The following is a 27,544-nucleotide window of genomic DNA, read 5'->3' as shown; positions in this document are numbered from 1 at the left end:
CGACGTGTGTTCTATGGAAGGGGCCTTATTTGTCTGCCTCCAGGCCCCAGCCCTTTTCTCAGATGCCAAATAAGTGGCTCCTGTGGTTTTGTCAGCCGTTCACACTGAGTTCAAGGATGGATGCCCACTAGCCCTGCTGTCACGCCTCATCTACTGGCTGACTGTTGATTGCTTGTCAGAATATGGGGGGCGGTGGTGGGGGGGTTGGAGGATAACACAGGAAGTCGCGAGCAGTGTCGGATGCCGGGCCACCGGTTCGGTGTCACTGCAGGGCTTTCTGGAGTCTCTGCCCGATAAACGTGGCGACGAGGCATCCGCGATTGTTCGTCCCTATATGGCTTCAGCTACTTCGACGGGAGTGAGAATGCTGCGAGCAAATGAGGCGTGAGAAGACAGCTGGCAGGCAACATGGCAACGCAGAGTGATAGGCCATGGTAGATGATGTCTCGCGGGCAAAGCGTCATTTGCAATTTCCTTCTGTATGAAAAGCGTCAACACGTCTTGGTTTCCAGCACACACATTTCAGTCTCCATCTTTGTTCTTGTCTAAAATGAAGTCTTGAGAGATTTCCACAAAGGCAACACGGCAATTAAACCGGCTGATGCCTGTGTGTGTATTCTTCCTCCGTCTGCGGCAGTAGTTTCTTGATCAGTTGAGTGTGACCTTGGGTGGTAATACAAAGTAATTTACCTGAATTATTTAGTGAAATATTACTTCAAAAGACGCTTTGAGAGAACAGAGATCTTCTTTCCTACAGAGAATTTGATGAGCAGGTGGTAATGATTCTCATATCGGTTAAATATGTAGCTAGCTAGTAGCTTCAAAAGCTTTGCATAAACACTGGAAACAGCAGGCGACTGATAGCACTTTTTATCCTTTTTGGTTCAAACCATACACAAACTGTGTGAAGTGTAAAAATGCTATTTCACTGTAACATAGCGGCTCTTGTGATTATCTATTGATTGGACAGGACCAGTTGCCCGGAATGCAGAGACTCCGGCCTGTTTGAGACAGGCTAGCTGTGGCTAACTATTCTCTGGCTCTAACGTCATATTCATCAAACCGACACGACACTGGGGTCAATCTTATCATCAATCCGCAAAGCGGCAAACAGAACTTTTAAATATGTATGATTTTCCTTCCCAGAGTTTGCTGTCATGTGTGGCCTTTGGCTACGGCTGTGAGAACTTTGCCAAGTACGAGGTGCAAGGCATCGGCATTCAGTGGTACAACATCAACAGCAGTCCAGAAGAGGGAGATAACTACACCTTCATAGTGTCCATCATCATGATGCTCGTTGATGCTGCAATTTACTGCCTTCTCACCTGGTACATTGAGAATGTCTTTCCAGGTACTCATTTTTCAGCAGATTCATTGTTTTCGTGTTATTTCCAAAACTATCTACTTTACTTTTCTTGCATGAAACCCTTTTCCCCGAGTCCTACCTAATGGAATTGCCAATGCAGCAGTTGTAATGCATTTCTCATTGACTCCAATTAAAAAAAGATTTGTGCTAGAATGTCAAGATTAAACACGCACTGTAAATAACCACAAGCCGAGCTGTTGTAATGTTCTTTACGCTCGATGCCAGGCCAATATGGAATCCCGAGGCCATGGTACTTCCCTTTCACTGCATCCTACTGGTGTGGGACAGCCTCAACGGTCGCCATTGACCCTGGCGTGCTGAAGAACTCGACCGAACATGACGGTAAATTGCCATATACATTTTCAGTTCACACCTCTGGTGAGTTGCTATGTATGCATCACATTCCCAACCGCTCATCCATCTACTAGAGGTAATGCAGTCTTAGTAAGACGGGGAAGGGAATGGGAATGGGTAGCAAACAAACATTAGCACCTTATTTCTCACTCTGGGTACTAATGGAGTTTGCCACTTTGTGAAGGTGAAGAGCGTAGGTGAGTTTTCAAGTCTGGAATTTGTTAAAAAAAATGTTTCCAATTAACTTTCAGAGGAGTGGGGTATTTTTGTGTTCTAGTTTTAATTTAGTTTCTTTTTACATTGCTGAAGGCCCAATCAATATCTTTGAAGTATCAACAGAATAATTCTTAATTAAAAAAAAAGCATATATTAATAAACCTTCGGTAGCATCAATACATATTACAAATTTAGTAGTGCAGTATTTATCTTGTTGTCCTTGAGTATCTGATAGAAGAGCTACCTTTTTAATGTTCAGCTTTATTTATTTAATTGTATCTGTTTAAGCTTGTTTCTTGTTTTAATTGTTAATGATATAATCATTTTTTATTTTTAAATCGACCGTCAAACTAATGAAATGTGGTACAAATGATTGACAATTTAAAAAAACAAGATTAAAATGGAAAACAGAATAATAACAAGATAAAAATTTACACCAAACCGCTTTGAGAAAAGAAACAATGTGTGTGTGTGTGTGTGTGTGTGTGTGTGTGTGTCTGAATGTATGCCTTGTGTTTCTGAAGAGTATCTGGAGAAACCATCTCCCAATATGAAAGCAGGGGTCTCGGTCCGCAATCTCGTTAAAATCTACAAGACTGGAAAGAAGCTCGCTGTGGACGGACTGAGTATGGACTTTTACGAGAATCAAATCACATCTTTTCTCGGCCACAACGGAGCTGGAAAAACGACCACAATGTGAGTTTCATTATCTATTTCTCCCACACTTGGGCTCTTGGCTCTGCGATCATGTGTTTTCATTTTCCGGGTGCAACTAATCCAACAATGCCGACTGTACTGGAGCAACGTTGTTGTACCGCCCCCCCCTGCTTTCAAAGCAAACCGCCTCGGCCGTTGTTTTGATTGCGTAATTCATCTAATCGCTGTTTACATTTTTTCTGCGGGGTGGAGGGGTGGGGGGGGGGGTTAGAAGCCAGTGGCCCAGAAACAGAATGAGTGAGAGAGTGAGCAAGTGATGCAAGACTAAGGGCCGAGGGGAAGACATCGGCTCTGAGCTGCTGTAACGAAACGTAACAGAGAACAATAACAGAGAGGACAGAGGAAGGACTCTGTCACACACCGGCGCTCGCTGTGGATGCATTTCCACCGCAGAGAGGCAGCGTCACAGTTAAGGCATGAGAAAACAGCAAGCATTTTGTTGCTTTTTTTGAGAATATGCAGAAGTTTCGTCACATTCCACATAGCATCCCACTATCTATAACCATGACACAATATCAAAAAATGCTGTTGAAGTGTTAATATTATGATATTTTGTTTGTTGTTTGGAAATGTTTTGCTGATGTTGGTAACTAATTATAGTGTAACTAATGAGATGACATTGACAAGTTAATGGAGACGATAAGGATAATCATTGCTCCAAATCTCCTGTCCCTGCAGCTGCTTCTTTTTAAGTGAAACCCTTTTTCATATATCGTTAAATCTAGCTTTCCGAATCTGTTTTTTTGTGTCTTGTTTGTGTCTTTTATTCTCTCTGTAGGTCAATTCTGACAGGACTGTTCCCACCCACATCGGGGACAGCTCTTATCAACGGATATGACATCCTCACTGACATGGACAGCATCCGAAAGTACTTGGGAATGTGCCCGCAGCACAATGTCTTATTCAATGAGTGAGTGAATTTCGAATCATTCCTGTTCCCTCTCTGATTATTAGTCTAATCATGTTTTGCTTCCGGTGAATTTTAAAAAGAAGGACATGGGGAAAAAAGAGATCATTATAGTGCTTTGTGGTAATATGCATAATTGGGGCTCTGTCTCTGCTTATGTTTCATATCAACACACCATTATCTTTTTTCCCCCCCAGATTTGACTTATTCACTATCGCTATTCAGTTTTTTTTCCTTTGCATTCCACCTTTAGAGTCCCCTCTATTTCTTTCTCCCACGAGCTGGGTACCTGCATCCCAACGCTAGTCCTAGATCATAATTATGTCTGAGGACCTGAAAATTACGTTCATTAATATTAATCCCAGGCAGTCAAAGCATCTAACACTAAGTACAGGTTAAAATATTCATGCAATCATACAGTTAGACATATTAGTGTCCTTCTTCTGAGGCCATTAATGAGGTTATGATGAAACTCTGTACTTTTCTTTACATTATTTCGCAAAAATGCCTTTGTTTGAGCCAGATAATTTTACAGAATGCGTCCGTCTAACATTTAGATATTTCAAACACTTACATATGAATGGGTGGCAGGTGATGGCCTCTTTTGTCACCCGTGCCGCCTCACATGTCAATCAAATGGGCGTTGCGATATTATTTTCACCTTTACAGCCTCACGGTGGAGGAGCACATCTACTTTTACGCCAGGCTGAAAGGACGCAGCCGAGACGAGGTGAAAATTGAGATGGACCAGATGCTTAAGGATGTCGGCTTACCACACAAACGGAAGGAGCTTGCTAAGAACTTGTCAGGTGTGTCTGGATGTGTGTATGTATGACATTTTTGGGATGTGTGTGTCGGAGTGTCTGATTGAATTCATGTAAAAATGTAAATTTAGTTATTGATGTGTTCATCAAATTCTGTGCTCGGTGCATTCATTTCCTCGGGGAAGGAATTCTGCCTGTAGATTATGCCTTCTATTCAGGATAATGCTGCCCAGTTAAATGTGCATGTGCAAGCAGCTGTCTCATGGTGCACATGCACAGTACCTTTGTGTCACAGGTTGTAATTCATTGTCTTGGGGGCATGAGCAAGTCCTGCATGATAAATTGTTCCCAGTCACGGATTGCTTGTGTGCAAAATCACTGAAATATGACTTTCAAGCTCGATCTATGCTGACATTTCCACTACATTAGTACTGCATTGGATGCATTTTGAAGAGCGAGCTAGGAGAATGGAGACCAGAATAACCCAAGGAAGGTGTATCTACCCCTCTGCTATCAATCATTTTACTCTATCGTGACAATAAAAACCTGGAGAGGGACCCCTTGACACATTTATTCGACAAACAGTTCTCAATATTGAGTCCATTCCACATCTGAAACCTAATGTTGAGGGATGTTTGTCGAGGACCTTGTACTGATAACAGGCAGAATACCACAGGACAAAATGTCATGTCAATTGCAGTTTTTACCTTTTTTCATAAAGTACCTACAATACTAGGATACTGATGGAGATTGTACTGTGTTTTAGGTGGGATGCAGAGGAAGCTGTCTGTGGCTATAGCGTTTGTCGGGGGCTCAAAAATCGTCATCTTAGACGAGCCCACAGCAGGAGTGGACCCTTACGCCCGCCGGGGTATCTGGGAACTGCTGTTGAAATACAAACAAGGTATGGAAAAGGCGGCAAGAACCAAGGCTCCGCCAAAGGCTTTGAAACCCTCCAAGTTTGTAGAATTGGCTTGTATTCACACCTGTGCATGTTTGATCCGTTCCAAGATGAGAAACTTACGAAAACTGAGCTCAAGTTCAAGGTGGACTTGAAATATATTCAATATGAAAGCTGTTAAGGTAATCACCATCCATAGTTGCCAGCACATTTTCTTTTGCCTTTTTTTCCCCTTTGCCCTCAGTGACACTGTGGGTGGAGAGAAGTTATAATTTGTACTAGAACAGATTGAAATGGAAGTGAGGACAAGTGAATCCAAGAAGCTTTAATTGACATTGCTATTTAACAGAGTCTGTAATTGTCTGCACCATCGGTCTGCTTGTCACTCTCTGGCCTTATATACTGCGTGGTTGCTGGTGGCTTTAAGCAGGACATGGACGTCATAGTAAGACAACTCTCAACAAATGTTTAATGTGCATTGAGTGACATTCCGCCCTCGCTGTATCATTAGCTTCTCTCTCCCTCTCTGATCAAGTCCTTTCAGTCCAATTGGGAGATGACTCCGTTATAATGAGAACACCCACATCCTGGCTGCTTGAATGACTCATGTTTTCTGCCTCTGCGGTCCTATTCGTATCAAAGTGTTACTAAGGTTTGTCATTTAAAGAAGTAACGCCGCAGCCAGTCTGTTTGTATGAAAAGGCTGGAATTGGACCTAATATTGCAGTTCTCTGTAGCTAATTGGGCGTGCAGGGTTTTTCATACAGGATGGTCGACTCGATTACACTAAGTGGGTATTGTTTTGATTGAGTTCCGTTGTGCCTGAATTTGGTCTTAAAATGGTACAAAGGAACATGGAAAACATATTTCAAATTAGATCCTTTATTGTACATTTAAGATGTAGAGTAGACAGCTGTGCTAAATCCATCTTGTTGTAGGTTACGGGGTGTTTTTACATACAAGCATAATATGGTCACATGTTGGTAGTGAATTATGAGTTTTATGAGGCTTTTATTTCCTGTAGAAAATGGAGATTTAAAGTCATTCGTTATTATCCACTACTGGAACCTGATTACTTTTAAATTACCCTGTTCATTATGTTACGGAATTGGCTTTGATGAAGCTATTCATATAATGGGTTTTTTACTCACACACTTGTGTGTTTTAGCTGTGGCAGCAGCATTTCATATCACCTCTTTTATTGATTGTAAATTAATAACTTTACCAATTTACGCCCATTCTGTTACCTTGAAAGGCCTGATTTCTTTTCCCTTTTACCTGAGATTGCTCTTAACTGAGTTATGAATTATGGCATTTGTATTTCACAGTGATGCACACTATACACAGTATACAACATTTGAAATTCGATTAATAAAATGTCTTATCCAAGTATCCCAGCACCAGTTACAACACACACTCTCTCATTTAATTGAATGAGAAATTGTGTCCAAACCTTTGATACTGGGTACTGAACATACAGAATGTCTCATTTTAACAACTTGTATTCGGACAATTAATAACTTGAAGTAAAACTATCAATGCCCCTAAAATCAAATTGTTAGGGTTTACAATGTGCTTATGTACATTAATGTATTAATGTATGTAATTAAGACAAAACAGCTCCTCCAAAATTCCATATTGTATTACAATATTAATCGTATTAAATCCAGTGGTGAATACTGACAACATGGATGCTTTATTCAGCCTGAAAGTAGACCTGACCCCTGTAGGAAGGACATTCCGTTTGTGAGGAACAAAGTGTAGAAAGAAAATGTGTAAAATGGTCGATATTCCTACAGAGTTCAAACTTTAAAAAGTTAAAAAGCAGTTATATTTACTCTCGACATTTTGGAGTTTCTCTGTGATTTGTAGAAAAGTTGTAATTCCATAAATAATGCATTTCCCATGTACAAATTAATGTAGGGTTGAAGCCAATATTCCAGTGAAAATAATAGCCTGCATTCAGGCCATTTTTTACTTTGACGTGATCTTACTCGAGTTGTTTTAATGACAGAAAAAAACATTTCTGAAATTGATTGGTATGCTTTTTTAAATAAAACATGTTGAAGAGGGTGGAGAGGAAGACTACAGCGGGCTGTATGCGTCATATGACCAACACTTTATTGACCTAAATTGATTGCAGGATTCGAACCTCCTGGCTATGTGGCCTTCCCCACACCTGTGTGGGTTTTGCTCTGTTTTCCTCCCACAGTGAAGGTTCAGCTAACAGGCAGCTTTAACTGGCCCATGGGCGCCAATGTGAGCTTGAGCAGCTGGATGTCCGTGGACAGGATGCACCTCACATCTCTGGGTGGGATCGCGTCCCGCCCCTGCTTCCCTTCCTGGGATTAGCAGGTCCAGCTAATGGAGGGATTGATGGATGATTGCCGCAAACAGCCGTTAATCCAGTTTTGTCCTGTAATTCATCTTACTGCCGATGTACATCATATTAGTCCAGGCCTACTCACCCACTGTGAAATCCATTTCTATCAACTTGATTTAGAGGGAAGGAAGCTAAATAACAGAAACAAGATCCCCAGCCTCACTTGTTGTACGTATTGCGAGTACCAACAATTTACCTGAGCAAGGAACTCCATTTGATATATCACTCTGTGCCGTAATGCACCACAACACACTATAAATCAACATACCTTTGTTGGCCATCTGCAGTCCAAACACATTCATTCTACTCCCAACTCGCAGATGATGCAGTGCAATTTGGTTTTTTTCTCCCCTTTTGTAAAGCAAAACACATCCTCGGGAAAAATCATTTGTGGGTTTGAGCATCCCATACTAAATGAGCTGGCGCAGTCAAACTAAGCATCAAGCAATTTCCTTAACCACTCCCCCCTCACTCGCCCTCCCTTCTCAAGCATTGCTTTCGCCCCACATATGTTAAAGTGACTGAGTTGTGGCATTCGGTCTATTGTTGGAGTTCGTATTTAGAAGGATCCCGACTTGCTTGGCATAGCATGAGGCAGCAAAACTTAACTGAGAGAAGATGGATTTAGCAGCTCAGCTGGTCGCGGGGCATTAAAGGGGTGGGAGGGGGGGAGATGAGAGGAGGGGAGACGGATTCCGAAATACTTGGCCAAGAAAAATGGCCGCATTGTGCTGCAGCTAATCACCCCCGAGTGTGTCCTTGTCCCTGGAGTAATGTGATCTGCGACGATACAGATTTAGACACGTGTGACCACTAAAAAGCTCAGCAGTGCACCTGACCTTATGCAAAAAAACACCAAATTCAAAGAATACAGAATGCCACCCAATCATCTACCTACTGAGAGTACATCTTTCTGTTTTGAAGTCAGTGGGCTTGATGTGACACACCTCTAATCTCTAAAAGGAGTTAATGCGATCTGGACCTTGCTTCCCAAAACTTAAAAGGAGTCTGCAATCTTGCTATGGACACTCTACAGTTGGGAACATCAGTGCTTTGAGCTAAATGTTAGCGCAATGGACATGATTAAAGCCTCCTTTTAGCTTCTTATGATCTTTGGAAAATACATTTATTACAAAATGAGGCCTTTAGACAAAGTGGCGAAACCCGTCAGCCGATCTCGGCATCCACAAAGTCACGCCGACAGCATGGCTAAAAATAAATCCTCTGTAATTAGCATTTGTTGAATCGTTTGAAAAAAAAGAAGTAACTTTTCACAGTTACTGAACAGGATCTTGTCTTCATCACATAAGGGTAAAGGCATCAGGTTAACTTTTTCCTGCTTTGAAATGGACTGGATCAAGAGTTCCAGAGTGCTCTGTGATGGCGCCGTCACGCCGACCGGGGAGACGAGACCACGCTGGGACTTAATTACAGATCTGATCCTCTTTATCTGATTTCTGGGGTATGCGATAATAAATTGCGTGTTATGTGAAGCAGCTTTGTGTTAACGGAGGAGGACACCTGTGAATAACCTTCCAATGTCTCCTGCAGTTGTCATTGCAATTGAGCTCATTTTGATGCCTGTCGAATCAAAGGACTCGCAGCACAAGGGAGGGAGCTGAAATGAAATGTGTTCCGGAACGTAGGCGTAGAGTTGTGGCCTCTATCGTAGTTTGAATGTAGTCCCAGAATCAGGCCCACGCATTCCTCTTAGGTTTCTTTGTTGAGTAAAAAACACTGTGACATCGGCAATAACGAGATAAGTGACTGCCATGCTGAGACAGATTGTGATATTGGCGTGATTTTGAACACTTTTGATCTGCGGCATCTCCTCGTGTCAGGTTGTCATGAAACAGTAAATGATTCAGAAGTGCTATTTATTTTCCTTTGCCGTATGTAAATGTTTTTGTCCTTCATGACTATTACTCCCACCACAAACAAAGACACCACTTAAGGCCCCGAGCGCTCGTCTCTGTCTGTCTCTCTGCAGGTCGCACCATCATTTTGTCCACACACCACATGGATGAGGCAGACATCTTAGGCGATCGCATCGCCATCATCTCCCACGGAAAGATGCGCTGCTTCGGCTCCTCGCTCTTCCTCAAGAAACGTTTCGGCAGCGGCTACTACCTCACTCTGGTCCGGGATGGCACCGAGAAGATGACAGCTCAGCGTGACGGTATCATACACCACGAGGCCAAAGAGGTACGCACAGAAAGCATGCGGGCTGACTGCTTTTACATGCGCGGATGGGGCGCATCATCTTTATCACGGGTACTTCCGCTGTCGACCCACACATGGGTGTGTTTGATCTCATTATTTCCAGTTAACAACAAATTTGAAGATTAGGGCCATTGACTGACCACCCAACTGCGCTTATTCTTTTTTTTATTTTTTATTATCCTATGCCCCCTGAATTAACTACACAAAATCATCATTTTAGATTTGCGTACGAAGAAATGAACTTCAGCTGCAAGCCCCGCTGAAACAGTCAGTCGCCTTTCTCTGGTCTGTTATTGAACATGGCTTCTTCTCTGTGCTCTCCTTCTCCCTTGCTGCCCCCCCCCGCCCCCCTGTAATGATCTGTGTTTAGTCTCTCCCAGCATGAGAATTGGCAAACGCCTTCGTGCTGGATGATACTAATTGTCGCAGGGGAAAGGGGTGGTTCTCGCTTTTTCTCGCCAATGGTGCCTCGCACACTTAGTTTTAATCAATAGGAGCAAATGAACAAGATGCACTGATGCCAGCAGGGCTAGAGCAATTACCATTAGTCTGCAGCCTCTTTGAGGTGAGCAGAGTCATTTGTTTCAAATAAATAAATAAACATGCAAACACCTTTGTGGGCTAGGTAGAATAGAACCCCCGCCTTTTCTTTTTTTTCTTAAGGAAAGCTTTGTAATTCCATGGAATCATTTGTAATTACACAGCCAATGCGACTCTGAAAAAGAGCTGGACAAAGCGCCATTGTCCTGCCCTCATTTAGCGTGATTAAACTCCATTTAATGATTGTCATGAAGTTCTCGCAGTTGTTGGAATTAAAATCTAATTCTCCTTTGGGTTCATTGTCTTGGACTGAAAAGATTGTTGCGTTACCGATTGACCGCAATGTCTGACGCTTTTAGTTTTTGGGGGGCAATTAAATAGCAACTCACGAACGGCTTCCATTAAAACATTAACGTAAAAAAAAAAGAGTTGTCAGAGAAGCACTGTTCATCATTCTCAGTGGTAGCGGATGACAAATCTCTTGTAATCCAATTCTCACTGACAGGAGAAAGACTTTTCTCCGAGGAGCAGCAGCCCGGATGATGGCATCGGCAGCCAGAGCTGGAACAACACGGAGCCCTCAGGTAGAAACCCCGTCGCTATCACGGCCGCTCACTGCACCTACATCTGCCTGTACATCTATGCTATACAGTTGGCTCAACACACAAAGTTGAATAACAAACTGTGGAGTCATTTGTTCAAAAATGTCATAAAAAATGAATAATTCTGTAATTTTTTACTGTATTTCCATATCGAACCTCCAGTACAATGTGTAAGTGAACCTAACACACTGAAGCTCTTTTGAAGTTTTGAAACAGGGAAACAATAACCATGAAACCTGTAGTCAGTGTGATGCGAGGAGCCGTTAGCTCATTGATTTCTATTTCTCCTTTCATTATCCAACCAGCCAACACAGGAGTAGTAAAGTAGCTGCTGCCTCTAGATGTTGTTCAAACCGCTGGTCGACGGCACTTATATGTCCCAGTAAAACGGTCGGTACAAATGGGAAGGAAAGAGCTTTAAGTGATGGAGAAGGAGTTGGGAGTTTTGTGGGTGCTGAAAACCAATGAGACAACCTGGAAGATGATGGACATTAACCAGACTGTTGAGAAAGTATGACAAATATTTGCTACAAAGATAAGCAACTATCTTTTTTAACAAGTTGGCCAATTGAGAAAAAAAGAGATGATATATTAAAGTTGTGTTAAAACCTTTTTGCACTGCCCTGTGGCCTAGAAAAAATTATAATCGCAGGATTAAAGTCTAGGATTTTTTCTTGTGTTTTATAGTAAAATCAATTGAAAAACAGGAAAAATGATTTTGCAAATCATTTCAAATAAGTTAGACAAATAGCTGAAGTCGTTGCTGGTAGTTTATCATTTTCATGATGAGTAAACGAGCACAAAACATGATCAGATAAAAATTTTAGGCAGGAACTATTTTATTTTGGATGGAAAATGAATGCTCTCAACTTCAACGTGATTATACACATAACTGTTGTGAATGCCATTAAAATAATTATATTTCCACAAATGACAGCACATTTCTTCTCATGACAGCACACACCGGTAAACAGACGCAAACACACATTCCACTCAAAATGATTCAGTCTGACGGCCGATCCATTTACCTCTTCATAAAGCATCAAGCTGTTGGATGTTAAGCTGCAGTAATTATGTATGAGAGGTTCTGGATCGATAATGGATGCGATGTGTTCTGCAACACTGTCCTGATTGATTCTCACTAAGACCCCGCTTGGAAATGGATGAGACAGGAGAATTATGTCCACTAATCTGTTTCAGTGCGTTTTAAAGGTCACAGCATCAGGTGGGTCCTAATCTGCATACAATAACGTGCTCCATACACAATATTTTTGGGTGCTCTTTTAAATATTATTTTAACTCGATTTTCTCTCCGTTCCATAAGTCTGATCAACAACTTCACAGGGAAGGAAGAGAGGGATTAAAAGAGGCAGAGAAATATCTGTTGCTTGTGTGTGTGTGTGCAATTATGACACGCTTTTGGTGTTTTGCTCAGTGTGTAATATCACAGCTCTTTCTCCAGCCGACTTGACGGCTCTAGACCAAATCGTGCGCCGCCACGTCCCCGAGGCGCTCTTCTTAGAGAGCGTCGGTCAGGAGATCACCTACATACTGCCCTATGGCGGAGCCACAGATGGGACCTTTGCCCTGCTGTTCCAAGTGCTCGACCTGGCCTTGGCTGACCTTGGCCTGACGAGCTACGGCATCTCTGACACGACGCTGGAGGAGGTACGCTAAGCGTGAGATTGACAACCTCGCTACAGAGCCTAGCGTGCGTAGATGGCATGCACAATCGCACAGCAGCAGGGAAGCTCATACGCTGACATCCCGGCCGTGTCTTTTTAATTTATTATTGACTTCCTGTCGCCTCGCCTCCTCCTTTGCCACCAAACTGTTGACGGGCAGTTTTCAAATGCCGTCACGCAGAAGAACAGGCAACTAAGGAACCAGCAGCTTTCGGTCAGAACTGCTGATTCTCTGTATTTGTAAGACTCTGTATTTGGCCAACTTGGCTTTTGTGTAACTCAGACATGAATCAGACACTCATGGCCTGCAGGGAATCGCCGAAAAATCCTTTTGCATTTCAAAAATCTAGACATAACAAGGTTATTTTATTTTTATTATTTTAAGTCCAACAACACTCAATTGAAATATTTGCATTCAATTGAAATATCCAGTGAGTTTCAATGAAGGCACTAATAAACAAGGGCTGATAAATGGGGTGTTTCGTTAACGTTGGTCATATAATACAATTTACCCTGCTTATTGTTATAAATAACCTCTTAAAGGACTCTGACCGTTTTATGATGTCAGTAGTTAGATTTTATGTTTTTGAATGATGTGATGCACCACATAAAATTCAGTACAAATGTTGTAGGCTTTGCCAGGTTTGTTCAGAGACTTTTTAGAGGGCAGACGCTGAAACGCTCACAGCAGAAAATAACCGAAGGTCAATTGGACATTTATCTCAAATATGGAGATATATCTATCTTTGACATATAGCCTGAATTAATAAATAATGTCAAAGAGGGCACTTCTCTGTGAGAAGCCTATCAGCAAGTGCTCAAGCAAAGGTTAGGGACTTACCCAGATCTTATTCTCAGCGGAAACTTGTAACTGTCATCCTTGTTAAATCTTTGTTTGCTTGTTCAATACATTTTGTCTAAGAGAAAGTATGTTGGTCATTTCTTCATTTCACAGATATTCCTTAAAGTGGCTGAAGATAGCGGAGTGGATGCAGAAATGCCAAGTAAGGTTACAATGTGTTTGCATGTCATCACATGTTGGTGCGAGGAGCAGTATAATGTAAAACCGATGTGGCTCAAAAACAAGCCCTGTTCAAATTTATAACCGTTTAAAACATTGTTTTTGTGTGTGAAAATACATTCATGCCGGTGTCACACAACCACCACAGCTTGAAAGCTGATTCTACCTTAAGCCTTTGACATTTTCTTGATGATTCTCAATCAACAGTTAAACTTCAGTCCACAGTGCAGTACCGCCCCAAGAAAAATAGCAGTTCATATAGTAAAAGCAACCGTCCCCACTGACTGCATTCACAGTGAAAGTGATATTATTGTGGAAATAAAAAGCAGGTGACTGGCAGCCTTTTTTGCAGATAATAGAGATGCTTGTCTTACCCCAGTGGAATCAAATTGTATTCATGCTTAAGTCCAAATAATATTGAGTTTACCAATCACTTCTTGTTTCTCATCGATCCATCCCAGTGAAATAAATCTTCCTTCCACTCGCAAGCAACCTCCCATTTCAATTTAATCTGAAACCCCATTTCCTCACGTTCCTAAAACTTTTTTGCTTATAGAAGTGAGCGATAAGGCAATACGGGGAAGGTAGCTTTTCTTATTGTTATTTATAACCCTAAATTGGGTCAGGCCAAAACAACATATCTTATTTGTATTCCCCCAGCAACAAAGGAGGTGTTGGTGAGAGACTGCAAAAGAGGCTCCGGTACATCCAAGCGGAACAGCATCGCCAGCGTCCACGTGAAAACCGAGCAAGCCTCCGGACGGAGAGGCAAGTCTCTTCAAGCTTATCCTGCGGTTACGGTTTTTAATGAAGGAAAATGTTTGAAAATTTAATCGAAAGCAAAATGTTGACGAATGCTAATATTCTGGGTGCTATAAAATGAACTGTAATTGCTGCTTGTGGCTCATTTCTTTCCGTATTTCATGCAGAAATAAAGGAGACATTCACAAGTAAAGTGGAAGGTAGGTTCTGTACTTTGTCCTTTCTACAGACAACTTTAGAAAATGTCTGCTTTCCATCCGCCTTTCATTCCTCAGTTAACAACATTAACTTAGTTTCACTTCAATTTGACCTTTTTACCTCAGTGGCCGTTTTAAAAAGAGGAAATAAAAAGGGGCTCTGTCTACACAAACATTATTTCCTTCCGATCCATGCAGCATGATCTAACTTCAGTTTTCCATTTGGCCCTAATGAAAGAAATTCACTTTCATACAATGTCTTCGCCATGAAAATAGTTTTCAATCAGAATATGCTTTGTTCCCTTCATCACTACTGTGGCAAGATAGTTCTCCTTTTTAGTAAAGATGTTCTTGAAGAATGTGAGACATAAAACCTTCAATAAAGCCCTTGTTTATCACCTGTTCCCTCCTTAGTAATGCCCAATAACCATCTCCAAAACCATGATACATAAAAAAATAACTGCCCCACTGGGCTGGCTGAATACTGAATTTATACTCCATCCGCCCATTAGTGTGCTTTCCCTGTATTTTACATATGCATTGATGATAAATAACTTGGTGGGGTTAACGTCCACTCCAGACTTAAAGAGGAACGCCGTGGTCAGTGGGAAGGGATCCACGGTCATCACCGGGTGGGAGCTCATCCGGAGGCAGTTCATGGCGCTTTTTATCAAGCGCTTCCACCACGCCCGAAGGAGCCGCAAGGGACTCATTGCCCAGGTAATGGCCTCAGTCTGTCATATTGATGAATTGAAGGGTTATGCAGGGAGGGTTGCATGGGAGGATCAAGGTAGTATTGCATGAAATACATGTTGCCTTTCGAAATCAGTTAATGACAAATCTGATCAAGTAAGCTCATTTAAAATCTTTAGGGATAAGTCATGGAGTTGTGTGTTAATGCACTTCAACAGAGTATTTATAGTAAAGGAAAAGGTTTGACAAATCTGAAGAGCAACAACAAGAGTGATGCAAAATCACCAGTGAACTGCATGTTCAATAATCATCGTTTCTCCCAAAGGAAAACCTGAATGACTACAGAGGCTGAACAACGTGCTCATTGCTGATTTCACTCTTTGGTTTTCATAAATCATTCTCTGTGAGCAGAAAAATGTCGATAGCTGGGATCATACTTGTTTAATCCAAAGCAGGTCCAAGCCACAAGTTAGTTGTTGAAAGGTGTTTCACCACAGCGTCTGTTTTTTTTGTACCCTTTTTGGTCCGAGTAGCTTCACGCGATTGTCCCCAGAAAGCCGAAGTGACACACATGATTTGTTTTCCCTTCATTTCACTGTGTGCTAATCATGTGTTTCCGTTAGCTATGTATTGAATGTGATCGCATAACAATTACAGTGATGACAGACTGCTATTAGCCTATTAAGTGCATGTCTACATCGGTTTGCTCCTCATAAACATCATTTCAAAAGTCAAAACCAATCAACGGGTTTAATTTAAAATAAGTCAAAGTCAATTTTGCTATGTAGCAATTTCCAAAGGACTTAATCAATTTTTGTCCCCAAGTTTTAAAAAGTGTCTTCTGACTTGAGTTGCATTGACACGCCGCCCCTCTGGATTCCTATTTTGTTTGTGAATATCTTGTAACGCCATCAGTTATGACAGCTGCCATGATGCTGAAATTATCATAACCAAAAAAGCTCACGCAGTTTACTCGTGTGCGTGTGCGTGTGCGTGTGTGTGTGTGTGTGTGTGAGAGAGAGACAAATAGAGCAACGGAGAGAACAGCGTTCCACCTTTCTGAGGTGTATGGGCTCCGCTTGTAATTTGCAGCAGTACCGATCCCCATTAGTCACTGTCAATCTCGGACGTCCCTCTTTAGTGGGGACGCAGAGCCCGGATGGCGGCATAAGTGTGTGAGCGTACAAAGGTGCCCATTGTCTGCAGGGCCGCACCTCTTACCTCTCCCCTCTTTATTCATTTGGCGAGTCCCCCCCTATCATGTCAACAGCTCCCATTGTCAGCAGATATGATTGTGTGGCGAGGTAATCTCCTCAAATACAAGTGGTTAGGGGGATATAAAGGAGATTATGGCATGTAACACAAAAGCAGTGATTTATGGGGATGAAAGTTGGGGACATTGGAGCGCTGGCAAAGTCAAAATCAGGGAGAGGATGGGTTCTGGTTTTTGGAGCTCAAACTGACTGTAGCAACCTTTTCCAGATGCAGGAACCGAGCTGTCAGGCTGCTTAGGATTCACGTTTTGTAATTCACAACTAATGTTATCTTTTTTTTTTGTAATAGCATAGAAGTTTGTGTTCATGCTTAACAATAACTTTACTAACTATATAACAATAATATAATAACTTATAACTTACTTATAATAACTTAACTATTTATTATCTTTTGTCTGAGCGCCGAGAAAGGTAAAGACCACATTGATACGTCAGTGAAAACATCCCATGCTGTCATGAAGAGCATTGAATTCAACTAGAGAAATAGGAACGGCGTGAATCTTTGTTGAGAAAACCAACTCAATCTAATGATCCATTGGACTGCGGGAAATAAAACACATCTTATTGTGTTTTGGTGTTTATGCCCGGTTTGCAGGTAAATCCTGTCCTCACTTTTAAATCCCCAATGACTTTGAGAATGCGCTAAACGCATACGTTTTTCGATAGAGTTCTTTGGCTTTCTGAGCATAATAAGCTTTTTGCAGAACGCCAGCTGTCACCTGCAATTACCTCCAAGGGAAAGGGAGAGAAACCGAAAAGGAATAGTTATTTCTCTGGTCTGCCGTTACACTTTTCACTCTCGTCGCTGTTCTTTATCTCTCTTCTGAGCACATTTCCATGGCTGAAGTAAATTTAGGGTTTTCAATTCTAGCATCTTGAATTGGCCTGGCAAATTGCATGCCCTGCAATTAATCAAGTGTACGCAAAGCTCCCCCCGCCGCCCAGCGCGCTCCAACCTACAAGTGATTAAACATTAGAGATAGCTTGCATTTTTCCCACTGACCTTTTTGTCAGCTCCAACAATGAAATAAAAAGAGAATTGCATGACGAAGAAAAGAGGATTGGATGGGGTGGGGGGCGGTGTATAAGCGTGGCAGCTTCTGGTTAAGAAAAAAAGAAGAAAAAAAAACGCCCTAGAGAATGCTGAGAAACTAATTATATTCGAGTGGCCAGATGATGGTGGCAGTGTTGGAAGTGTTTAATCAAACTCATAAAGCGTGCAGGAGAGCCCAAACAAGGGGGTGTCGAGCATATTAATGTGCACCCATTATCACAGCGGCCCGTGATATTGTGGATCGCATCAGTCATTCCGGAGCACGTAATGACAGTGAGGGGCCTCGGCTAGGGAGCGACGAAATTGATCTTGCATTGAATCTTGGGCTGTTGTTCCTGTACAGACAAATATCTATCTCATCCATGCAGGCATCATCCTTTTTTCTTTATTAAGGAGTCCACCTTAAATAGTTTCTCTCAGTATGATGTCGCTGTTGTAATTACACAGGGCTTGAAGTTGAAAATAACTGCTCCCGCATTGAAAATGACAGCACATTACTGTGATTGTAGTATTTTATGTTCCTTTGTTCATAGTTGTATGAAAGACGTAGCATTGACATTGGTGCCTTCGTCCTAGGTGGTTCTGCCCGCGGTTTTTGTGTGCCTGTCTCTGATCTTCTCGCTCATCGTCCCACCATTCACCGAATATCCGAGTCTGGAGCTGCAACAATGGATGTATACGCCTCAAACCAACTTTTACAGGTAACGACTTTGTGCAATGGCAAGAATTGACAGGTTTTTTTGTCCATGTCACTCTGACCCAATCCAGCAATGGGTTTGATTTAGTTGCGAAATATAATCAAAAAGTACCTTCTTTTTAAGTTTTGAATTGAAGGATGCTGTAATACACCAAATGATATAACTACCCAGGGAAATTCTAATAGAAAAGAATGTATACTATTAACAGAGGCAGAGAACATATAGAACTTATAATGAGAGCGTCCTAGTTATTGTAGCACAAGTTGATGTGCAAATACGCTGTAAGAAAATGTAGTTTCAAAGACAAGGAATCAAAGGAAAAAGATGTCACTGTGCTGCTCGTGCTGTTTGATCACCAAGGGGTTTTTGCACTGCTGAGGTCATCAATCTGGACCCTGTCCCCTCCATGACGGCAACTTGCTACTCTGTCATTGAGAAGACACGCACTTGGTGACAAGGCCCGGCCTTGGTGCACTTCAACACCAGCTGAATGCAAAGTTGAGTTCCTGCAGAGGATGAGGACATAAAAACAACAGAGCACCCATGGCTTCTCCCGTTATGAAGTGTAACGCATATAATGTCCACCTAAAAAAAAAATATATATATATATATATATATATATTTTATATATAGAAAGTCTCTCGATATTCACATTAGTCGGCTCACAGTTGCTGCAACGTGGTTCTGCCTTCTAAAGTGGTGAAAAAAAGTTTGATTCTGACATCACCACAGCATTGGTCCAAACCATCACACTAATCTTGACACCCCATTCATAATGTGTTCTTTTGACGTGAAGCTGTCGTTGCTCGCCCGCCCTGCAGGTGTTTCCTTTCCCCTGACAGCGCTTTGTAGGAATTTCCATTTGAAGATGACAAGACACAATGAACTGTTAAGTGAAATTGATTATTTGTGATACTATCACAACGCTTTTTTGTTTTTGTTGAAGTATTTGTGTCTCACATAACGGTGAATCGTTTGAATGCTTTTCTTAATTTTTCATTACCATTGTTTTGTTGTTGGACATGATACAAATGACAACACTTTTGAGCATATCTATTTGTTGGTCTATTTATTTTCATGCTACTTCTTTTGCTGGACCAGTCTTCTGGCATTTGTTGTGGAACATGTAAATATGACACTGTCGCTGTTATCATTGGTATGGATCTGTTCTGTAAAATATTCTAAAAAGCCCTCTTTTTTTTCTCCTTTGAAGTTGAGGTTAGGAACTTGGGGCAAACAACTACACTGTTAAAAAAAAGAAGATATATTTGGCAAAATGTGCAATGTTGTGCTTTTCTTATTTCACCGTCTTTTACCTTTGCTGAGGATGAATCACTGTCCAATGGTGCTAAACCATGATATCATTGTAGTGGCACAATGTTACTCGCACAATGTGTTGTCGAAAGATTGCCAAGACCTTTACATAATACTGTGATAATCCATTTTAGAGCACACTATCTTCTTAATGTTAACACAATGCACCAAGGGACGAGTGGGAATGAAATCCTGGCTCACAAGCACCGGTTTCGGAGTACCTGAGTTGCCTACTTAGACACATAGCCTCTTGTGACTGGACTGGAACTACTCCTTCAGCAAACTTGGGAATTCCTTGGGATGGTTCTTCTTTGATACATTCTAAAACTGGAGTGTTCTTTCTGACGTTCCCTCCTACCAACTGGTAGACATGTTCTTTTCTCTTCAGGGACTTTAAAACATCCTGCCTGATGATGACAGCATGATAAAAAGTGGTGTGCGGTTTTATTCCAGCAGTTAATTCAGAGGAGCATTATAGACGTCATGCATACAAATGCTGAAGATGCTGATTGACCTAATTTAGAGGTTGAAGCTAACACAACTATACAACTGTTGTATAATGTACAACTGAGGCAGTAATGTCAATAAGCTCTAGTTTTTGGTTGGTGAAATTATTGCTTAAAAATTTGAATGAGATCAGAATACATAACGTAATATCTACAATGGATAATCCTCTGGTTTATTTTCCAAAGGAGTTATCCTTCCTAACATAATGTTCATTTGACTTTCTTTTAATGTTTCCTCAGTTCTTTCTTCTGCGACGTTTGACTACATGAACTACCTATTCATTAGTTCCACTGTTTCGGTGTATATGCAAATGTCTGCATTTTGGCACTGTCCAGTAGTTTTATTATCTCAAATAACGTGGTAACCCAGCCATTGTTAATTGTAAAACAGATGGCTGCACATAATCCATTTTTACAATCAGGCCCCTTCAATTGCGCTCATTGGTGGCAACGGACGTGACCGCATGACCTTCATGGAGACGCCTCTAAATGAGACAGTGAGCGTTGCATTAATCCAAATGGCCGGCTGGCCTGTGGCCACTTCTGGAAGAAGGCCATCACAGGGGGTCTTTATGGAGACGCTGTGCTTTAACTCCCACGGTACCTTTAAGATAAAGGGCAGAATCTGTGTCGTTAGTAATGAGAATGAAATCGGAAAGGGGAAGATTGTTTAACTGAGACGCAGCGCGTCGATATGCACACGACACTGAGATAATAATGAAAGACTGTGTGTGAAGAGCCCGTTACTTTACTTGAACGCATGAATGCCGAGGACGTTCACGTTGCAACATGCTTGCACACTCATGAGGACACAAACCATGCAGGGAAGAGTGCGAATCGCTGCACCGCCGATGGTGTTTTGGGAGTTGCTTTGGCCAAAAGAAAAGAGATGGCAAACTCACGGTTTTGATTGAGACAGTTTTTACTTGCACCACACCGGATTCCCTGTTGCACGCCATTTCCTTCCTTGCCTTCTCCAATGTCAAGATACGTTTAAGATTAATGATCATTCAAACTCCTGTGCTCTGCCAATGTGGAAGACGTATTAGATGAGTTGTAAAATGCTAATCGATTGTGAACCACACGTCTTAAAATCCTAACCAAGTGTGATTGAAGACATTACCCCTTGAATAACCCTAGCCAATAGTATAATGACATGACAATATAATGACAACGCAGTTTCTCTCATACATGATTATAGAAATACTGCCCACTTAACTGAACTAATGCTTGTTGTCAACTATGAAAGAAGCTAAACCCGCAGAGTCTGAATGCCTGGCTTTTCTGGGAACTCTGCTCTTATTGACTATTGACGCTCGTCAGCACAGAACCAGGAAGATGGTTCAATGACCGGATCACTGACCATGACGTCCAAGACCAATATGAATGGATTATATGGGTAATTCCACTTCAAATCAGGCTAGAGGTTGTCCTCCTCAAGCTCTCCTTGAAGCAATCAATTCTGCAGCACGTTTAACAAGATCCACCTAGTGTCACTTCACATTTTAGCCTGTAAATTCATTTTTTTCAATACCAGTTTCCAAAAAGCCACAGCTCAACCAAATTTGTGCTTTGATCGGAGCATGAGACCCAATTGAAACTTTTGAATTTGTTTTATTGACAGTGTGACAATTGACAAAAAGTGTCATGCACCTGCCATCAGAGATGATACTGAATGCCTTTCTGCACACAGAAATGTTTGAATTTGCATTTTTATTGATTATCTCCCTCAATATATTTACAGCAATGATGGGCCAGATATCGTTGAGGTGTCTAATGTGGTGGAAACTTTGGTGAACAAGCCTGGCTTTGGGACTCGCTGCATGATTGGAAACCCAATAGCGTAAGTATAATCAAGAAGCCAAAACAATAGTGTCGGTGTATGTGTATGCAGTCATGCCAAATGTCTTCGGCCTCCATCAGGAAACGGTGCAGAAATGGAACAAGCTGTAAAAAAGCCAAGTAACTCAGAGGAATACTCATGTAATACTATGCATGATAATTTTACAGACTCTTCTAAGAATTCACTCGATTAATAAATCATTAGCTTTTCTCACACTGTCCAGTTCATCCGGATCAGAATAAGCTGAATAATATCTTTTTAAACCTAAAAAAAACCATGGAATGCAGTACTAACTAGCCCACACAGTTCACAGGAGCCTGTGCAGCCTACTCAAATGAAGTTCTTCAAACATAAATCACACATATTTTAATATATTTCTTGTTACTCATGTACAAGTATGCCGCCAATCTAATGGCAAACGAGAGAATATAATACGCTAATTATGATTCCTTTTTTTTCGTCCCACACAACCATTACAATTGTGATTAAGATAAGAAAGCATATTGTGTATCAGCAGATGTGTTAAGCATTATTTCCATTTAGGCACGCTCGCCCCCTTTCCTTGTTTTGCTTTTAGGAACTTGCCGTGTACTTCGAGTGGCTCTGATTGGTTCACTCCCTCCGTTGACCAGTCCGTCACTGACGTCTTCATCAACGGGAACTGGAGCATGTCTAACCCCTCCCCCCCGTGTCAGTGCAGCACGCCTAAACGGACCATCATGTTACCCGACTGTCCACCTGCTGCAGGAGGGCTCCCTCCACCTCGGGTAAGTCTGGAGATCGCACGGCGACAGGGTGGTAAATGCAGCCATTGCATATCATTTTAGGGTCATAGATGTTGTCCTGCAGCAGTCAGTGTGTAAGTCTCCTTCTGAGGTTCCTTGAGGAAGACCTGAACCAGGGCCACTGCTCGTGACTGTGTGTGTGTGTGTGTGTGTGTGTGTGTGTGTGTGTGTGTGTGTCACAGTGGGATATACTGCAGCAAGAGAGTGGGATAGTGTAAAAAAATAAATCAATGACACAACAGTACAATAAAAAATGCTTATCATGGAAGCTTTTGGCTTGCTGTCTAAAAGTCCCAGTCAGCATCCTTGATTTAAAAATGTAAAGGTACTAACAAGGATTTTGCATTGCATTGCAAAATGTAAATCAGTCTTTTGTGCTGCCTTCCTTTTCTGAGCTAGCGTGCATGTATGAAAGCAGGGCCAAAATAGATTCCAGGGCAAACACAGTGAATTGGACATTTCCAGGGATTCACCCGGTTCCCCAAACAGGCAAAAAAATTCAGTTGAACAAGATCCGTAGTTTTTCCTATTCAGGTATATGCCCACATCTCTCCTTGTAGCGCCTTTTAAGACATTGTACTGCATGTAATGCCAGTATAGACAGTATGGACTTGACCTTTTCTGCTCAAATTATGAATTCTTTTTTTTTGGGGGGGGGGGGGGCATCTTGTGTGTCTCAAACTCCAGAAATCAATACCAATCTTTTATAGGCCATTACTTGAACAATATATACTTGGCAAAATGCAGCCACCTGCTGACTCAACCAATCGGGTTACAGAGAGACAAGGAGAAAGTAGGTGATTTGAAACAAAATGCTTTGCACTGTTGTCTCACAATGCTAATGAGAAATCTAAGCCTGAGATAGACAATAAGGAAAATGTACCACCTCCACCCAAAGTCATTTCATTAGAGACGGCTATCTGTCTGCACACTCAGGCTTTGTGGCGTGTGCCTGCATTATAAGAGATTTGAATTCCAACGTCTCCGTCCTAACCCTACCTCTGTCTGCCAGTATTTTCTTCGTCATGGAGACAGTTGAGCATTGGTTTGCTGTCGTCGTACCCCGATGAAGAGAGGAAAGTGACGGGGCAGTTCTGCTATCTGATCACGGGTTTTGATTCTCTGCCACACCTATTGGGCCCGACCCGTAATTTGAATGAAGCATATAACAGTTTTTTGGACCTTTGCTATGTATTTGGCAAGAGCAGGTGCATATTGGTAGGTATAATGTCGACACTCAAATTACAACTTTAACAACTGAGATAGACTGCAGCAGTGGCCGGATTTTTGTGTGATACTTTTAGATTTGGCTGAGAAACACCCTTATATTTACACAATAACTAATTCTCAATTTTGTACTCCCAACTTCATTTTCATAAGAACTAGCGGTCTTTGTGTGATCTTAAGCCGTCCTTAGACAATATGCACGCTGAAAGCTTTTTGTTCACAGGCAGCAGAATGCCAGACAAACTGCTATTTTGAAACAGTTCATAACACAAGGTCATTTCCAGAGCTTTCAATCAAGACTGGCCTTAGACGGCCTCTACGTAATTGTTGTGCATGTGACAGTAAATACGTTGAAAAGAATGGGCTGATGGAAAGCCTCAGTTCAGTTTGATCGGATGGGCTGATGTGGGTCTCCGCAGCTTACAGTATATAGAGTATATTCACTAAGTTAAAAATGGGTCTCTCGATTGCAGATCAAGGGCAGAGAAACCTTTCAATGCTTCACACTTAACTTGAACACAGTTTAATTTGCTTTTCACACCTGTACGTACAGAAGCTCTAGTGTGTATCGTCTTTTTTGTCATTGTTTGGCTTTCAGCTACTTGAGCTACATTATTCAGTAAAATCAGAAAAACTATTGTAATCTGCAAAGCAATGTTGTTATGAAGCAAAGTACCTTTATGTCTGTTATTGAGGGAAGAGAGGGAGTGTAAAGAACGATTCTGGCCCAGTTAAGAAAAAACCCACAATGGTGTATCCAAAATGCCCTTTTCTAATAGTAATAAAATAAAGACGACACAGAGAGAAGCAGGACATGGAAGGACACAGTTTGAAACCACTGCGCTCATCTCAGTCCTTTATTCTCCTATACCTCCTCTACGCAATATCCCGCACTGTGTAATGTGCCATTTCACACCCTCCACGGATCTGAAATGGCTCGTTGAACTCGTATGAGTCTTTCTGTGTGCTCCTCCCTGCGACGAGGCCGTCCAGGGCCACTTTAAAGGAGCAATTGTCTAGGTATCGTGTTATAGGATGATTGTTGAGACAGCCAAACAAGAGACGTGCCCTTTGTGTAACCTTTTTCTCTATTCCCTGACGGTTTGTTCCCAGCTTATGACAGCACTGTCAGGGAAACCCTCATTTGTTGGGCTGCTATTTGTATCTTTGTGTCATTCTGTATCGTGCTAAGCCATCAAGGTCTCTTTTTCTAACCCTCTCTATTTTATTCTGCTTCCTCCCTCCTCTCCACCTGCTGCTCCCATTTTAAACGGCCTCACTCATTCTCTCATTTAAGCGTTTCTCAGCCTCAATCAATTTCTGTTATTCTATGGGCTGTCACTACTTTGCTGAATTTGTGCTTTATAGTGTCATTTTGTATGTGGCTGGCACTTTTAGTACACTTAGCCTCAATAAAAACGACCATTTACAAAGGCCAGTTCTTGTCTCCATCTTGTTACATTCGCTTGTATCATATCTCTTTTATTTACAGCATCCTATCCAGATCCTGTAAAAGGATGTTAAATGGACTCATTTTTGCAAGGAAATAACCTTGAGGACATTATGACTCATAATGATGCAACAAGATTATTGCCAGCCATCTCCCACTGTGCTAAAGGAAGTGTAGATTTGTAATAGGAAACTTCTACAAGACACTAGAATTTAGCAGAAGACAAGAGAGGAGACATTTGTATGCAACCCATGTGCTTTGAAAAGTTGTGTTTCTCTGTCTATCCGCCTACTTCTGCATATTGAAACCTCTTTATTTATGTGGCAGGAGTCTCTGTAACGCACAGAGGCAGCAGTCTTTTATTTCCTTTTATTTCTTCAACTAAAATCTTGACAGATTTACACCACCGGGGTAGTGTTTGAGTTTATATGGTAAAATCATGCAGAGTGATAATGACGGGAAATGGTTTCTCGTGGTCATCTTTTTTTTTTTTTCAACATCAGCACATTAGTCTAGTTCAGTGTGTAACTTTACACCCTTAACCCTCCAACACTTCTCCAACTTTGCCTCCCTGCTGTTAACCGCAATCCCCCGGCGGGCCATAACCCACAGTTTACTGTTAGTAATGAAGTGTAAGGTCGTGGGATAGAAACTTTAGTGTGCCTGTCATGCTCAGATATACAGTATGAACTCTAAAGAGAATATCATTTCTGCAGAGAACCGTTGCCTGCGAGGTAGGATAAATATTGTGACGGACATTAATATATGATTGTAAAGGGCCGCTTGATGTAAATATGCACTATAAGTTCATCTCTTGTGTGTGGGAACATAAGCAATTACCACCATTGCTGCTTTGCCTACCTGTAGACTGGTCCACAGCATGGGGACCTCGCATTAAATAGAAATCCAAGGCAGAGACCACCCGCGGAAGCTGTGCACATTGTGAGGATGTATTCCCTTTGACCTGAAAGCTTCTCCTGCTGAATAACTCATAAAGTGTGCCAGCTTCACACTTGACTATTTTTTCTTTTTCTTTCATCCATTCCATCCTTTCGAACATGCCCTTGAGAAACTAGCGAAACAACGAGATAGGGATAAAACATGGACGCATCTCCGCAGGAGGGAGAGTGCAATCATTGTTTCCATGGAAATGGCAGTGAGCCCATTATCAATTCTGAGGTATTGACTCTCGTTCGCTGGTGATATTTAACCTTCGTAGATGAATCGGCCCTCATGTGGGCAGAGGAATTGATAAAGCCGCCACGTTCACAGAATTACGATTGATGTATTTATCATATGGAGACCTGCCTGACTAGAGCTTGCTTGCAAATTACTCTCCCATGGTCTCATCAATCAGTGTATTGAAGTTGAGCATCGGATGATCATTTGTGTTGTGTGAACTTGTATATTGGAAATGAAAACACCATTATCTACCTTAGTTTGTCAGTTTAAGGGGGGAGAAAAGCTCCCTTAACAGTAAACCAGTCTTTTCAGCAGGACTATTTGTTGTACTCTTAATAAATGGGTAATTATATAATGCAGCATTATTATACTATTATCCTAAATAACCATAACAAGTTTTTTTTCTCCCAACAATCAAATCCATCTTACCGAACCCCGGCAGCCAACACGCGACCTGGAGAACACAACAGGACGGCCACTGTTGATGTGTCACTTCCACTCCCAACATCCGCGGGTCCGTCTCAGTGTAAAACTACCTGTCCGGAGCCACCGTCTCAGAAGACGGGAGACGCTCAAACAAAAGCAGAAAAGGTCATTTAATTGTGAGGTAGTCGAAAAAGACTGGGAGGTGGGGGAGGTTGGGGGGGTCGAGGTGGTGCTTTGCCTTTGTTGCGACTAATCGTAGGAGAAAGGGCACAGATGAAAATCTGTCACCGGGTATGATTGTGAGCAATTCAATCTTGTGGGACGGAGGCAGAGCAGGTCCCCCCTCCCCGCGGTTGCTAAGTGCGCGTCGTAGCCCGGCGATCGGCTTCCCACGCTACTCTCACCATTATCTAACGGCGGGCGTTTTTTGATGGTGATCACAGCGGACGTAATC

The 27,544-nt window shown here is 41.9% G+C and overlaps 1 protein-coding gene across 3 annotated transcripts in view; it reads left to right on the top strand.

Annotated features, from left to right (window-relative positions):
* LOC120822748 (phospholipid-transporting ATPase ABCA1) overlaps positions 1–27,544 on the top strand; it is a 134,307-nt gene that overhangs the window by 60,664 nt on the left and 46,099 nt on the right. For all 3 annotated transcript variants that reach the window (XM_078106242.1, XM_078106241.1, XM_040182661.2), the window contains exons 17-32: positions 1,147–1,351; positions 1,592–1,708; positions 2,461–2,632; positions 3,432–3,563; positions 4,230–4,369; positions 5,091–5,228; positions 9,599–9,813; positions 10,877–10,955; positions 12,436–12,641; positions 13,614–13,662; positions 14,340–14,447; positions 14,609–14,641; positions 15,219–15,358; positions 18,236–18,360; positions 21,922–22,020; positions 22,598–22,787. In XM_078106242.1, coding sequence (XP_077962368.1) covers positions 1,147–1,351; positions 1,592–1,708; positions 2,461–2,632; positions 3,432–3,563; positions 4,230–4,369; positions 5,091–5,228; positions 9,599–9,813; positions 10,877–10,955; positions 12,436–12,641; positions 13,614–13,662; positions 14,340–14,447; positions 14,609–14,641; positions 15,219–15,358; positions 18,236–18,360; positions 21,922–22,020; positions 22,598–22,787 — 2,148 coding nt within the window. The remainder of the gene's footprint in view (positions 1–1,146; positions 1,352–1,591; positions 1,709–2,460; positions 2,633–3,431; positions 3,564–4,229; positions 4,370–5,090; positions 5,229–9,598; positions 9,814–10,876; positions 10,956–12,435; positions 12,642–13,613; positions 13,663–14,339; positions 14,448–14,608; positions 14,642–15,218; positions 15,359–18,235; positions 18,361–21,921; positions 22,021–22,597; positions 22,788–27,544) is intronic.

This window comes from Gasterosteus aculeatus, chromosome 7, assembly GCF_964276395.1.
Source record: "Gasterosteus aculeatus chromosome 7, fGasAcu3.hap1.1, whole genome shotgun sequence".
NCBI lineage: Eukaryota > Metazoa > Chordata > Actinopteri > Perciformes > Gasterosteidae > Gasterosteus > Gasterosteus aculeatus.
Note: the sequence above shows the minus strand (reverse complement) of the source record. Positions and strands in the feature narration are given on the sequence as shown.